The sequence below is a fragment of the Rattus norvegicus genome, chromosome 10 (assembly GCF_021556685.1).
Source record: "Rattus norvegicus strain SHRSP/BbbUtx chromosome 10, alternate assembly SHRSP_T2T, whole genome shotgun sequence".
NCBI lineage: Eukaryota > Metazoa > Chordata > Mammalia > Rodentia > Muridae > Rattus > Rattus norvegicus.
Genome location: NC_141543.1, coordinates 61,325,552 through 61,339,555, shown reverse-complemented (window position 1 = coordinate 61,339,555; position 14,004 = coordinate 61,325,552). Strand labels below are relative to the sequence as shown.

Here is a 14,004-nt window from a genome sequence, read left to right as displayed (position 1 = left end):
TTGACAACCCCCCCCCCCCATATGAGGCAGGGGCCTCTACTGACAGGCAAAGTCCAAGGGCTAGAGAACAGCCAGTAACACGGATCCACAGGACCTGCTTGTGATCCCCAAACCCCTTGCCCAGCCCCCAGTACTTCCTCCTCAGGATCCAGGACAATGGGCAGGGGAGGGTGGGGTCATCCTGTATGCATAGTATCAACCCCGGGGACTCCACACAGGGAGACCCAGAATACCTGTATCTTTGAGGGGGGTGGGGGGCGCTGCACACAAGAAGGGGGGCTTCCTGAAAAGGATGCCAAGGGAAAAGGAAACAGGTTGGTCCTAAACCCAACCTGGGGCTATTGCTATGGCGTCCACGGGGGAAAGCGCTAGCCTAGGAATGTGGGTGATCCGGGTGCCCACACCCTGGGAGGAGAGTCTGAGCAGCCCACGCCCACGGATAGCAGGGTGAAGACTTAAGAAAAGAGTTCAACGATGCCACACTCCCACCTGTAGCCCCCAAGACCGCCAACTTCTGTCATGCTAAGTTGGGCCTCGCCTCACCAGCCTTCCTAGGCTGAGCAGGGGAGGGGTGAAGGGACTGGGTTTATCCCACCACAGGAAGGGAGTAGCCGAAATCACAGAGACTGGCTCAGGAAGACTAGCCCTGACCCCCAAAACCCTGACTAGGGGAGGGAAGGACAACAGGGTGCACAGTCAATGTGACTCCGTCCGAAGCTAAGAAAACAGGGAATTGAGTGGCAAGAATAGGGTAAAGCGGGGTAAAGAAATAGGGAGTAGGTGCAGAGTCTGCAGGTACTGCTTTAAGGGCGCACTGGGGAGGAGGCCGCCGCAAGGGTGGGGCCGACCGACCCGAAAGGGGGTCTCGGGTCACCTGCACCTTGCCCACTGGCAGGTCTCCAACAGGCCCCCGCCTGTCCTCTCTGGGCGGCCATGAGCTCCGGGTCCTCCAGTCCAGCCAACCGACGGCTGCCCGGGGCCTGGCACCTCTCTGCGCCTCCGCGGGATAAATAGCACATGATCCGAGCTCTCGCGCCTAGCCCGCCCGGCCGGGTCGTGCAATCGGGACCTCGGAACCCCGGCTCCCCGCCCCACAGCGCATTCCTCCGCGGGCGTCCCCTCCCTGCCCCCCACCGGCTCTCACCTCCTCGCGGCAGGACTCCCGGCAGAGAGCAAAGGGACAAACTTTCTGGGATGTCTATGACCGGCTAGGGAGAGACCTGGGGCCAGTTCGGGGCTGCCCCCGCCCCTCGCCGGGTCCCCGGGCGGCGGGCGGCGGATCGCGCCCCGGGGGCGGCAGCAGAAGCGGCGCCAGCGGCCGGCGCCCGCCCGGGCAGCGCGAGCTGGGGCGGGAGCGAGGGGCGGGGGACGGACGGACGGGCGCGCGCGCGGACGGGCAAGCGGGCACGCGCTGTCCCGGGAAAGAGCTATCCGGGCCACTCTAGTTAAAGGGGCAGTGCACTCTGACAGTAGGGCTCACCGGACAGAGACAAGGAAACTGAGCTGCGGACACTCAGGGAAAGCAAATCCTCAGAACGTGGGAAAAGTAGCGCTCCTGAGGAGCCGGGAAAGGTGGGGGCGGACCCTGGAGGGGACTCAGGTCGGAGCCGCGCACGTCGTCGCCGTCAGAGGCGCGCCTAGGAGGCGGGGCTTGTTGGCAGACCACGCCCAGGAGGCAGTCCACTCAGGCCCGGCCTTCAGGCGAGCCAGGCAAGTGGGGCGACCCGGGTCACTGCAGAGCCACTCCTTCCTGCCCGACCTGAGGTTCCAGAATTCGCTTCACAGTTGCCTCAGGTGATGGGGCCAAATGCAGAGACGTCGCCGACATAGCCGCTCGGACCCTCTCTTCCCAGATAGCCTTCTTGTTTGACTCCCGGACCGCCGCCTCAACCCGTGTCAGCCCCAGTCAGCCCCCTCAGGCTCAGGTGTCCTCTTAGGCCGCAGTTGCCTTCTCAGGACTGGGGAAGGAGACCCCTGCCCGCCCAGCCTGGTCTGCCCATGTCCTTAAGCATGGGCTACTACTTCACCACTCCAATTTTGCCTTCCTGCCTATTGCCAAAGATTTGGCTGTGGACCTCAGTCTTCCTGCCGGAGGTCTCCTAGGCCCCTTTAGGCCCAATGCACACCCTCAGGCCCGGTCCTTCCCTCACAGGAAGGTTACCCCAACACCAGCCTGCTCAGTCACCTTTCAGATACCCATTCACCCTCTCAGCTGTGTCTGTCTGCCAAGGTCTTGACTATCCCTTGGTCAACTTTCGTTCTGTCTGGCCGCCTTAAACCTATCCAGCCCCTTCGATCTAGGTTCCCCGCTCATGCCCAGTCATCCGAAGACCTCTTAATTCCTAATTGCTCCCTTAGTTCTAGACCCCCTACACATTCAGGATACCCATTTTAGATCTCACACACCCTTTCAGCCCAACTCTATCCCATCCGCAACTTCAAGATATTCCTTTTGCCTTTAACCTTCTTCAACATTTCTCAGCTCAGTTTAGCTGCCCTTGGTTTTATTTTGTGATCTCTCTTTGTAACCCATACCCCAAGCTGGTCTTAAACTCTCAATCTTGTGTTAGCCTCCTGAATGCTGAGGTCAAAGGATTGCAAAACTATGCCTAGCTCACTCTTTGGAAAACCTTTGCTTGTAACATTCTCTGATTGTTTTGGTTTTGGTTGTTTGCAGATTTTGTTTGTTCTTTATGCCAGCCAACATGCCTCCCAACTAACCTGGTAGTTTATTGTTTAGGGTCCCAGAGCCTTGGGCATGCCTGCAAACTTCTCTACCACTAAACTACAGTTCTATTGCTTCCCTGGCTTTTTTATTTGTTTCATTTTAGACAAAAGCTCGCTGTTTTAAACCAGTCTGGCCTCAAAACTCAAGCATAAGCCTCCTGAGCCTTTGGGATTACAAGCCTGTACCATCACTCCTGGCTTTTACCTAGTATTTGTTCCTTTATTTAATTTCATTTTTCGGGGCTTTTCTAGTGTTCTTTAAAAAGAATTAAGTATTTATTTTTGTGTTTCATGTGTATGCATGTGCAAATGCTTATGTGTAGTGGTCAGATCCAGAGACCGAATTTAGGTCATCAGGGTGGGGCAACAAGCAATTTTATCCATTGGTCCATCTAGTATATATATATTTTTTTCTTTTTACTTTTTTTCGGAGCTGGGGACCGAACCCAGGGCCTTGCGCTTGTTAGGCAAGCGCTCTACCACTGAGCTAAATCCCCAACCCCATATTTTTTAAGATTGTATTTTTAAGCTGGGCTGTGATGGCACATGCCTTTAATTCCAGCACTAGGGAGACAGAGCAGGAGGATCTCTATGAGTTTGAGGCCAGCCTGGTCTACAGAGCCAGTTCTGGGACAGACAGGGCTACACAGAGAAACCATATCTCGAAAAAGAAAAAAAAAATTAGTCTTGGGGTTGGGGATTTAGCTCAGTGGTAGAGGGCTTGCCTAGCAAGCGCAAGGCCCTGGGTTCGGTCCTCAGCTCCAGGGGGGAAAAATTAGTCTTAATTACACATGTGCTCATGTTTGTGCATGCGGGTGTATTCAGGTGCTTGTGGAGGTCAGAAGAGGACATCAGATGTAGCCACCTGACATGTATGCTGGGAACCTAACACAGGTCTTCTCCAAGAGCAGCAAGCACTCTTAACCATTGAGCCATCTCTCCAACTCTCCTATCTAATATTTTTTAATATTTTAATATAATTACACACCCCTGCCTTTCCCCATATCTAGTATTCTTAACCAGCTAGCTTCCTACCCATCTTGGCTAGCTGTGAAGTCATCTTTGTCTCTAATGCTGGCTCCGTGCAACTGAGCTTTTATTTTCTTGTCTTGTTTGGATGGAAAAAAAAAGTTGGAAGGCTTCTTAAATTTTATTTTAGATTGTTTTATTTCATTTTTATGTGTGTTTTTCTTCTGTGCACATATGCACCATATGTGCTCCTGGTACCCACAGAGGTCAGAAGAGTGTGTCAGATGAAGTTACAGATGATTGGGAACTACCTTGTGGGTGCTGGGAACCAAACTGAGGTCCTCCACAAGACCAACAAGTTCCCTTAAGAGCTGAGCCATAAGACCATACTTTCAAGGATCATTTTTATAGTTCGTTACTAGAGAAGTTGCTCTGACTGTGTGGAACACCTGAAACCATGAGGATGAGACATAGTGTCCCCTCCTGAGCGTGAAGCCGGCTCTAGGTGCTGCTTCTGTGCAGCTGCCTCTTGCCATTGATGATCGTTCTTCTCTCCTTCCGGAGGGTGAGAGGGAGGGAACGCAGTCTGAGTGGTCTTTAAAAAAAAAAAAAAAAGAGGGGTTGGGGATTTAGCTCAGTGGTAGAGCGCTTGCCTAGGAAGCGCAAGGCCCTCTCGGTTCAGTCCCCAGCTCCAAAAAAAAAAAAAAAAAAAAAAAAAAAAAAAAAACCAAAAAAAAAAAAAAAAGAGAGCCGAGCCATCTCTGTAGTTCCACATTTGGAGGTTATTAAGAAGATATTTTAAAATAGATTTAACCAAAGGCGTTACACAAGAAAGGGAAGGGGTTGAAGAGTTGACTCAGTGATTAAGAAGAGCACTTGTTGCTCTGCCCTTCTCCAGCTCCTGCCCAAACAAGGTACACATAAACATACACAGGCTGACAACACACACATAAATAAAAGTAAGTAAATCTTGAAAGGAAGACAAGAAAAACTTAGGAAAAGGACTGTATACACCCAAATATGGGTAGAGCCTTCTCGAGAAGTTTCTGTGTAACTTCTCTTTTCACTGTACTGTAGAGCAGTGATCCTCAACCTTCCTAATCTGTGACCCTTTAATACAGTTCTTCATAGTATGGTGACCCCAACCATAAAATTATTTTTTGATACTACTGCATAACTGTTATAAATCGTAGTGTAAATATCTGTGTTTCCCTATGATCTTAGGTGGCCCCTGTGAAGGGGTCATTCAACCTCCACAAGGATTGCAACCTCCCAGTTAAGAACCACTGCTGGGGGGTTGGGGATTTAGCTCAGTGGTAGAGCGCTTGCCTAGCAAGCACAAGGCCCTGGGTTCGGTCCCCAGCTCCGAAAAAAAGGAAAAAAAAAAAAAAAAAAAAAGAACCACTGCTGGAAGTGTAGACGGTCTCAGCTATCTTCTCCTTTGTCGTTATTTTTTCCCACAGTTTCACCAACCTTTCATTCTCAATATATTACCAATCCTGAAGTCCTCTGCTTCTCTCTTCCCACTTACCAGTTCTGTTCCAATTACTGCCAAAGGTCTCTGCACGTCCAGTCTCCACCTATCAGCCTTTTGTTTCATCACCTTGTGCTACAATGAACTTAACTTGTGTCTGTGATCTTCATTTACTCTATACCTTGAGCTCCAGAAAATTTTTCCCTTGACATCATCCACCTTTCCTGTTGTCTTTATCTCCAACTTTACATGTTCAGTTAACAGTACAGCACTATTGACTCTCATAGAGTTATTAAGCTCCCTTTTTTTTGTTCAGGATATTCAGTCCCCTTTCAATCTGATCCCCACAGCCTTTATATGAGTGAGTGATTCATATCCATTATCCTCCCAGCATCAAGGAGATCCAGTCTTGCTACCTAGCCAAGTCCAGTCATGCAGGGTCAGGAAGATGGAGACAGCATCCTTCCTTTTGCCAAGTGAGTCCTCCCTACTGGGTGGGAAGACAAGGATGGGAGGGAGGGAAGATGCTTGAATTCTTCTCAGGAGTACAAAAGAGCATGAGCCTTCAGTGCCTGGGTTTAGGGGATTGATGTTCATTTATTCAACAAATGGCTTCCATTATTATTTGGTTTTAAATCATCCATGGAGACCAGAGGATTGTAAGGCTGTAGAGCTAGAGTAAGAGAATGTGTGAGCCAGCGACAAGGTGCTGAGAAACGAACTCATGAGCAGCATGGGTACTTTGAACCATGAGCCAGCTCTCTAGCCCCAGCAGACAGTTTCTGAACACTGTAATGGTCTAGGAACTATTAGGCATTGAGGACTCAACAGTTAGTAAGAAGTGGTCCTCCTCTCACAGAGATAGTGGTAGGACAGAACGTATAACAAACATCATTATAGCTAGTTATGAGAACTACACAAAAAAGATACATAAGTATAAAGTAATGGAAAACAGGAGATAAAAGGTTAGGATCATTGTAGAAAACGAGTGTGTAGGAGTGAATTTGAAATGAAATAAACTTGGTATATTCTAGTAACAGGTTAGGCCAATGTAATTAAAACTTGTTAACTGAAGAAAATGTAAATAAAGTTAAGGGAGTTAAACAAAAGCCAGTTCATAGAAAACTTATAGGCCTTAGACAAACTTTTGTATTTTCATTCTGAAGATGGTGGGAATGGATAGAAAGTTTAAGCTAAGCAATGAACAAGCACACCTATTCCCTTCAACTATCTATCAATTTATTTATTTATTTATTTATTTATTTATTTATTTATTTATACACTGTAGCTGTCTTCAGAAAACCAGAGGAAGGCATCAGATCTCATTACAGATGGTTGTGAGCCACCATGTGGTTGCTGGGATTTGAACTCAGGACCTCTGGAAGAGCAGTCAGTGCTCTTAACCGCTGAGCCATCTCTGCAGCCCTCCTTCAACCTCTTTTTGTGGAAAATTTCAAATAAATATACTAGAGAAATAGTGTTATGAATTGATGTATTCTTTTCAGGAAGATTAAATAATTTTCATTATAGGGAATTTTATTTACCTATCCATCCTCCTAATTCTCAATTTTTAAAATTTTTTATTACATTTATATGTGTCTGTGAGTTTATACACACATATATGTGCAGGTGTGTACCCCAGTATTGTACACATGGGTGCCTGAAGGTGAGGAGTATCCTCTAGCACACTCTGCCTGTTCTTCTCTAAAAAATTTGTTGTTGTTTGGTTTGGTTTGGCTGTTTGTTGGTTGGTTGGTTGGTTATTTTTCTGTTTTGTTTGTTTTGTTTCAAGGGGTCTCACTATATAGCTCTGGAACTCACTATGTAAACCAGGCTGGCCTTGAACTCACTGAGATCTGCTTGCTTCTGCCTCCTGACTGCTAGAAATAAAGACATGTGCCACCACTGGGGAAACTTTTTTAAAGTTTATGTGTGTTAGAATTTGGCAGTATATGTTTGTACCATGTGGGTTCTGGGAACCTAATCTGGGTCCTCAGTAAGAGCAACAGTGCTTTTAACCACTGAGCTGTCTCTCTAGCCAAACCACATTCCCTTGAAGCAGGGTCTCTCTCTCTCTCTCTCTCTCTCTCTCTCTCTCTCTCTCTCTCTCTCTCTCTCTCCTCCCCCACCTCTCTCTCTGAGACTGGAGTTCACATTTTCTCAGAGTAGAAGCCAGCAAGTCCCAGCAATACTGTATCCAGCCCCTTCCAAGGTAGGGCTACAAATGCATGAGGGACACTTAGCTTGTTACATGGATGCTGAGAGCTGAATTCCAGTCCTCATAATTGAACAAGCACTAACTCCAGCCCCCTTGTTTGTTTGTTTTTGAAGTGGGGTCTGAGACAGTTTAGGCTAGCCTCAGACTTAATATGTAGGCCAAAATGACTTTAAACTCCTCCTGTCATCATCTCCCAAGTGCTGAGATTACACATACGCACCAGAGGGTGTTAGATCTCCTAAAGCTGAAGTCAACAGGCAGCTGTGAGCTGCCTGGTGTGGGTTCTGGGAACTGAACCTCAGTTCTCTAGAAGAGCAGTAAAAGCTCTTAACCACTGAGCCAATGCCATACCACTTTAAAAGCATCAGTGGATTCAGGAGGCAGAGGCAAAGGAAAGAACAGATTACGTTCTCCTCCTCTGTGTAGTAGCGTCTGGAGAGGAAATAAGAATAGAAGCGGGGGCTGGAGAGAAGGCTCAGCAGTTAAGAGCACTTGTTCTTGCAGAGGATATGGGTTCAGTCCTCAACACCCACATGGCAGCCAAAAACCATCTGCCACTCCAGGTCTAGAGGATTGAATGCCCTCTTCCAGTGTCTGTGGGCATTGCATGAATGTGGTGCTCAGACATACATACAGGCAGCATATCTATACACATAAAATAAAAAATGCGTCATAAAAAATAAAAAATATGGGGGTTTGTGAAATGTCTCAGAAATTAACAGCACTGGTTGCTTTTCCAGAGACCCAGGTTTAGTTCCCAGCACACACAAAACATAACTTCAGATCCAGAGGATCTGATACATACTTCTGGGTTCTGCGGGCACTCTACATATGTGATACACAGACACATATACAAGTAAAACACAATATGGAATAAAAATAAATTAAAATTTCAAAACATTTAGAAGAATAGGTGTGTGTGTGTGTGTGTGTGTGTGTGTGTGTGTGTGTGTGGAGAGAGAGAGAGAGAGAGAGAGAGAGAGAGAGAGAGAGAAAGAGAGAGAGAGGCCACTGCTATAGTCCAGGAAGAAAAAGATAGATGATCTGCATATGATGAGAAGGAAATGGAAACACTGGTCAGGTTTGGACATTGTTCAGTTTTACACCTCACTGGATTGGCCAATAGACTAGATATAGGAAGCCAGGGAAAATATATCAGGATTTTGGTCACAGCTACTAGGTATATAAGGTGTATCTTTTATTAAATTGAAGGATGAGATGTTGAGTGGAGCCTATGGAGGACCCAGGGCTTGAATGGATTTGGGACTATTGGCACACTGTAGATATTTAAAGTCATGAAAGTGAATGAGATCACCTAAAGACAAACAGAGGTGAAAATATAAAACACTCCCTAATATTTCACTTCTTAATGACCAGGAGATTAAGCCAGGCATGATGGCTCATGCCTTTAATCTCAAGACACAAATGCAGATTGATTTTTGTGAGTTCAGAGCCAGCCTGGTCTATATAGCAAGTTCCAGGGCAGCCATAGCTACATAGTGAGATCATGTCTCAAAAACAACAAAAAATTAGAAGAGTAGGTATCATTCAATCTGGGAACAAGAAAGTAATGACCACTGTTGTCAAACAGCTCTATATACCCTTCCTACATACAGGGACATTCTGTATTCTGAGATACAGAAGAAGACACATTAAGGGGTAAACATAGTTTCTCTTTCTTGGATCCCTTGCACTGACTTAGGGAACCCTGTCCATCAAAGCAGCCAAAGCCTTCCTCTTAACAACTCTGCTCATTAAATATTATGTTCTCTGTCGATGAAATATAGAAGCTGAGATTCAGGCTAGGCATGGTGCCACTTGCCTTTTAATCCCAGCACTCAGGAAGCAGAGGTAGGAAGAAGATCACAGTAAGTTTGAGGTCAGCCTGGTCTACATAGTAAGTTCCAGAACAGCCAGATAGTCTCTCTCAAAAAAAGGGGGACAGGGGGCTGGAGAGATGGCTCAGCGGTTAAGAGCACCCGACTGCTCTTCCAGAGGTCATGAGTTCAATTCCCAGCAACCACATGGTGGCTCACAACCATCTGTAAAGAGATCTGATGCCCTCTTCTGGTGTATCTGAAGACAGCTACAGTGTACTTATATATAATGGATGAATAAATCTTTAAAAAAAAAAGGGGGGGGGACAGGGAGAGGAAGAGAGAGAACTAGAAGCAGCTGAGATTCTGTGAGTTCTAAGGGTTCAACCATAGCCCATCTCCACCCTCACCCTAGCTCCTATCTCCAATCAAATCAGATTTGTTAACCTCTTTAGCTAAGTGGGCAAAAGGCTCTATGGCTATAGCTCAGCTAGATACAGCTTAGGTAGTACAGTGCTTTCTTAGAATTAAGGAAACGCTGGGTTTGATTCTCAGCACTGCATTAAAAACTAGGTGTAGGGCTGGAGAGATGGCTCAGTGGTTAAGAGCCCCGACTGCTCTTCCAGAGGTCTTGAGTTCAATTCCCAGCAACCACATGTACACATGTGTACACATGCAACCACATGTACACATACAGTGTACTCACATAAATAAATAAATCTTGGGCTGGAGAGATGGCTCAGCGGTTAAGAGCCCCGACTGCTCTTCCAGAGGTCTTGAGTTCAATTCCCAGCAACCACATGGTGGCTCACAACCATCTGTAAAGAGATCCGATGCCCTCTTCTGGTGTGTCTGAAGACAGCTACAGTGTACTTATACATAATAAATGAGGGGGCTGGAGAGATGGCTCAGTGGTTAAGGGCACCGACTGCTCTTCCCGAGGTCCTGAGTTCAAATCCCAGCAACCACATGGTGGCTCACAACCATCTGTAATGAGATCTGATGCCCTCTTCTGGTGTGTCTGAAGACAGCTACAGTGTACTCATATATATAATAAATAAATAAAATATTTTTAAAAAATGAATAAATTAAAAAAATAAAAAAAATAAATCTTAAAAAAAAAAACTAGGTGTAGTGGCATATGCCTGTAATCCTAGCATTCAGGATGTAGAGGCAGGAAGATCTTTTTAAAACTTTTTTTATTAATTTATGTATATCTGCATGTATATGTGCACATGTATGTAGGTACCTGCAGAAGCCAGAAGAGGGTTGGGTCCCACAGGTCTGGAATTACAGATCTGGGTGGGCAGTTGTGAGCCACCAAGCCTAGGTTCTGGGATTTGAACTCAGGTCCTCTGCAAAAGCAGCATGTGTTCTTAACCTCTGAACCATCTTTCTTCCCCTGTGAGGCAAGAGGATCTTAAGTGCAAGGTCATCCTCTGTGACAGAGCAAGTTTGAGGCCAGCCTAGGATACATGAGACCCTGTCTTAAAGAGGGGAGAGAGAAAGCATTATGACTCATGCTTTTAATCCCAGCACTCAGAAGGAAGAGACAGGCAGATCTCTAAGTTTAGAGCTAGTCTAGTCTATATAGCAAGTTCCAGGCCAGCCAGAGCTTCATAGTGAGACCCTGTGTCAAAAGAAAGGTGGAAGGGAGTGGAAGGGAGGGAGGGAGGAAGGAAAGGAAGAGGAGAGGATGAATGAAAAGACAGGGCTTGCAAGCACGTGAACAGCTGTATGATCCCATTGAAAGAACTGCCTCTGAATCCGGTGGGTCAGTAGATTCTCTAAGGCAGTGGTTCTCACCCTTCCTAATGCTGCAACCCTTTAACACAGCTCCTTATGTTGTGGTGGCTCCCCACCATAAGATTATTTTCATTGCTGCTTCATTACTATAAATTTGCTACTGTTATGAATCATAATATGTATCTGTGTTTGCCAATGGTTTTAGGAGACCCCTGTGAAAGGACCATTTGACACCCCCAAAAGGGTGGAGACCCACAGGTTGAGAACCACTGCTTTAAGGGCTGATGCAGGCAAGAGTCTACCTTGTTCTCTCTCAGGTGTTCCAGAGTGGTCAGCCGATCTTCACCCTGCAGCCTGCCTTCCCAGAAGAGCAGACCAATGCCTCAGCCTTATGGAGAGATCTTCTGGGAGAATCTCAGCCGAAGGTCTAAGTGAGTAGAGAGAACCCAGGAACTGGAGGTGGAAAGGTGAGGCTATGCTGTTTTTAATGGTCACAAATCCTTAGTTTGGAAGCCATCTCACACTACTTGGTGGAAATTGAGGCTCCAACAGGACATTTGGAGAGTTTATAAAAGAAATGGTATTTATCAGGGTGTCCTTTCTGACTCCAGCTCCTGTTTTTGTTCTTCTCAGCTCCAACTGGATGATAGAACAGTACATTCCACCAATTCTGGTAGGACCAACTGCTTTTCCGCCTTCTGTTAGAACTGTACCCACTGCCTTCCTATCCTTATTACCATTTCTCTCTGGTATTTCCCAATCCGTGTACTAAGCAGGCCCTGCTTTTACTATAAACCAAGCATCCTGTTTTCTAGATCACACCTAAGCTTCCAAAGACCCCACATTCTCCAGTTTGGCCCAATTTCCCCTGAAACTAACATCTGTCTACCAATTTAGTAACTATTCTTCCTTCACACAGAGGGCCACGGGTTGCTCCCAGCCTGGCCTGCACCCTCTTGAGGGGCTCCCTCCTCCTGAGAAGCTTTGGAGAAGAAAGGGAAAGAAGCTGCATTTGGAAAGAATGCAAAAGGGACTTGGAAGCACTCCAGCCCGTGTTAGAGCAGTTACTTATCATCTGGAGGACCTGAGGAGGCGCCAGGGAATCATCAACGAGTAAGGAGGCATGGCATTGGGCCTCTGGGAGCCAAGCAGGGATCAGAGATAGGACAGTTTGAACTAAAGAAAGTTAAGAGCTTTAAGAGAATTCATGGGGTTGGGGATTTAGCTCAGTGGTAGAGCACTTGCCTAGCAAGCACAAGGTCCTGGGTTCGTTCCTCAGCTCCAAAAAAAAAAAAAAAAAAAGAAAAAAAGAAAAAGAGAATTCATTGGCACTTAGAACTGTGCCAATCAACTGTGTCCTTGGTGTGACTCGAGTATAATTTTTTTTGCATTAAATTATGTGTATTCATGTGTAGTGCACGTCACAACATGTGTGTGGAGGTCAGAGGACAATTTATGGGAATTGGCCCTCTTCTTCCATCATCTGGGTCCTGACTTAGGTCATCAGGCTTGGTGACCTTTATCTGCTAAGTCATCTTGCTGACCCTCAAACAAGATTTCTATAATATGGAAAGAAGCAATTGAGGGTGGAAGTCATAGAACCTGGAAGCAGTGGAACAGCCCATGATGACGAGAAGGCACATTATCGAACTAGGGTTAATGGGGGTCGGTGTTTGGTCCCTGGACTGAAAATCTTGTCTGTGAAAAAAAAAAAAAAAGGGAGGGGGTGAATTGAAGGTCAAATGGTAGCACCTTCGAGTCTCAGCAAGCCATGCCTCAGACCAGGGTGTGAGGAAGAGAAAGACTGGAAGCCTGACCTCCAGATACTTCTCTCCTCAATCTAATGTCTCCACAGACTGAAGAAGGCCCAGTGGGGAAGCTCAGAGGCTACACCTGAACTCCCAGTGTTTGAAGAGGGCTGTGAACTCCTCAGCACTACAAAATACCTTGATGTGGAAGAAGAGAGGGCAACCTATCCACCGGGAGAGAATTATTTTGTCACTCCCAGGGATCAGGTATGACTGGAGAGGAACCTGGTAAGGTTAGGGAGGAAGTCAATTCATAATCAAACGGGGGCGGCAGAAGCCTAGAGCAAAGTCAGATAGCTGGATTTAAGAACAAAGAGTGGTTGAGAACCTGAGCTCTTTTTTTTTTGTTTTTTTTTTTTTTGGTTCTTTTTTTCGGAGCTGGGGACCGAACCCAGGGCCTTGCGCTTCCTAGGTAAGCGCTCTACCACGAGAACCTGAGCTTTTGAGGGTGTGTTCTGAGTTTAGCAATTAAGAATTCTGGAGACGCAAGGCCCTGGGTTCGGTCCCCAGCTCCGAAAAAAAAGAAAAGAAAAAAAAAAAAGAATTCTGGAGAGAGACCTATTTTTCCATTCTTGCCTTTTTAACCACCTTGCTCTCAATTTCTTTCACCTACAGCTGCTTTGGTCTCCCTGGACTCCTGTAGGCCAGCAGGGGACTTACGCCTCTGGGCAGCTAAACTCTCTGGCCTACAGCACTGTTACAGCCAGAAAGAACCCTATTTACAGTCCCCAGAGGATGGAGTTGGAGTCTGAGGAGTAGTGGGAAATCATCCAGGCCCAAGCTACAGGACCCAAGACCAATTCAAACATCAAGACTCCCCATTGCGGCTTCAAGGCGGTTGTTTTCTCTCTCCTAACTGTTGTCTCCATCCCATAGCGTAGGCATTCACACCCCACTTGAGTTCCTATCCAACTGTTCGGTCCACTCATAGCCGGGTTTTTCTCTAGGCCAGACCCTGGTCTTGTGTTCTGTCTGTTCTGTTATTAAAGAGCCCCAAGGAGACTTGTTTCTGCGCGAGATAATGATCGAAGGGGAATGGAAAGGAGGACTCCTTTGATTTTCTTGAGGACCCAGTTACAATGAAGTCAAGCTAGGTCCCCAAATTTGCCGAGTCTCGCCCGAGGCCAGAAGAGTTCTGCATTCTCAAGCATTCTCATTTGCCTCCAGGGCTCTGGCTCTGGACCTTTGCCCACGCCCCATCCTCCTGCGCCCACAGTCACGTCAATCCGCCGCGCTTCCGCCTCC

The 14,004-nt window shown here is 46.8% G+C and overlaps 2 protein-coding genes and 1 non-coding gene across 8 annotated transcripts in view; 2 read left to right on the top strand and 1 right to left on the bottom strand.

The window, feature by feature from the left end:
- Nucleotides 1-1,345, bottom strand: part of Kif1c (kinesin family member 1C) — a 29,394-nt gene extending 28,049 nt beyond the window's left edge. For 3 of the 4 annotated variants that reach the window (XM_087569295.1, XM_087569294.1, XM_087569296.1), the window contains exon 1: nt 1,145-1,345. The gene's annotated coding sequence lies outside the window, so the exon portion shown is untranslated. 4 annotated transcript variants of the gene reach the window in all.
- Inca1 (inhibitor of CDK, cyclin A1 interacting protein 1) lies at nt 1,035-13,767 on the top strand. 3 transcript variants are annotated; one of them, XM_087572920.1, is made up of 7 exons: nt 1,035-1,710; nt 5,562-5,646; nt 11,269-11,382; nt 11,585-11,624; nt 11,871-12,064; nt 12,807-12,966; nt 13,375-13,767. In XM_087572920.1, the coding sequence occupies exons 2-7, from the start codon at nt 5,603-5,605 to the stop codon at nt 13,516-13,518; spliced, it is 696 nt and encodes a 231-aa protein (XP_087429046.1). In that variant the 5' UTR covers nt 1,035-1,710; nt 5,562-5,602; the 3' UTR covers nt 13,519-13,767.
- Nucleotides 4,077-4,291, top strand: LOC120095492 (small nucleolar RNA U3). The gene has a single exon (XR_015632441.1). It is a non-coding gene; the product is annotated as a small nucleolar RNA U3 (small nucleolar RNA).
- Nucleotides 13,768-14,004: the final 237 nt, after the last annotated feature.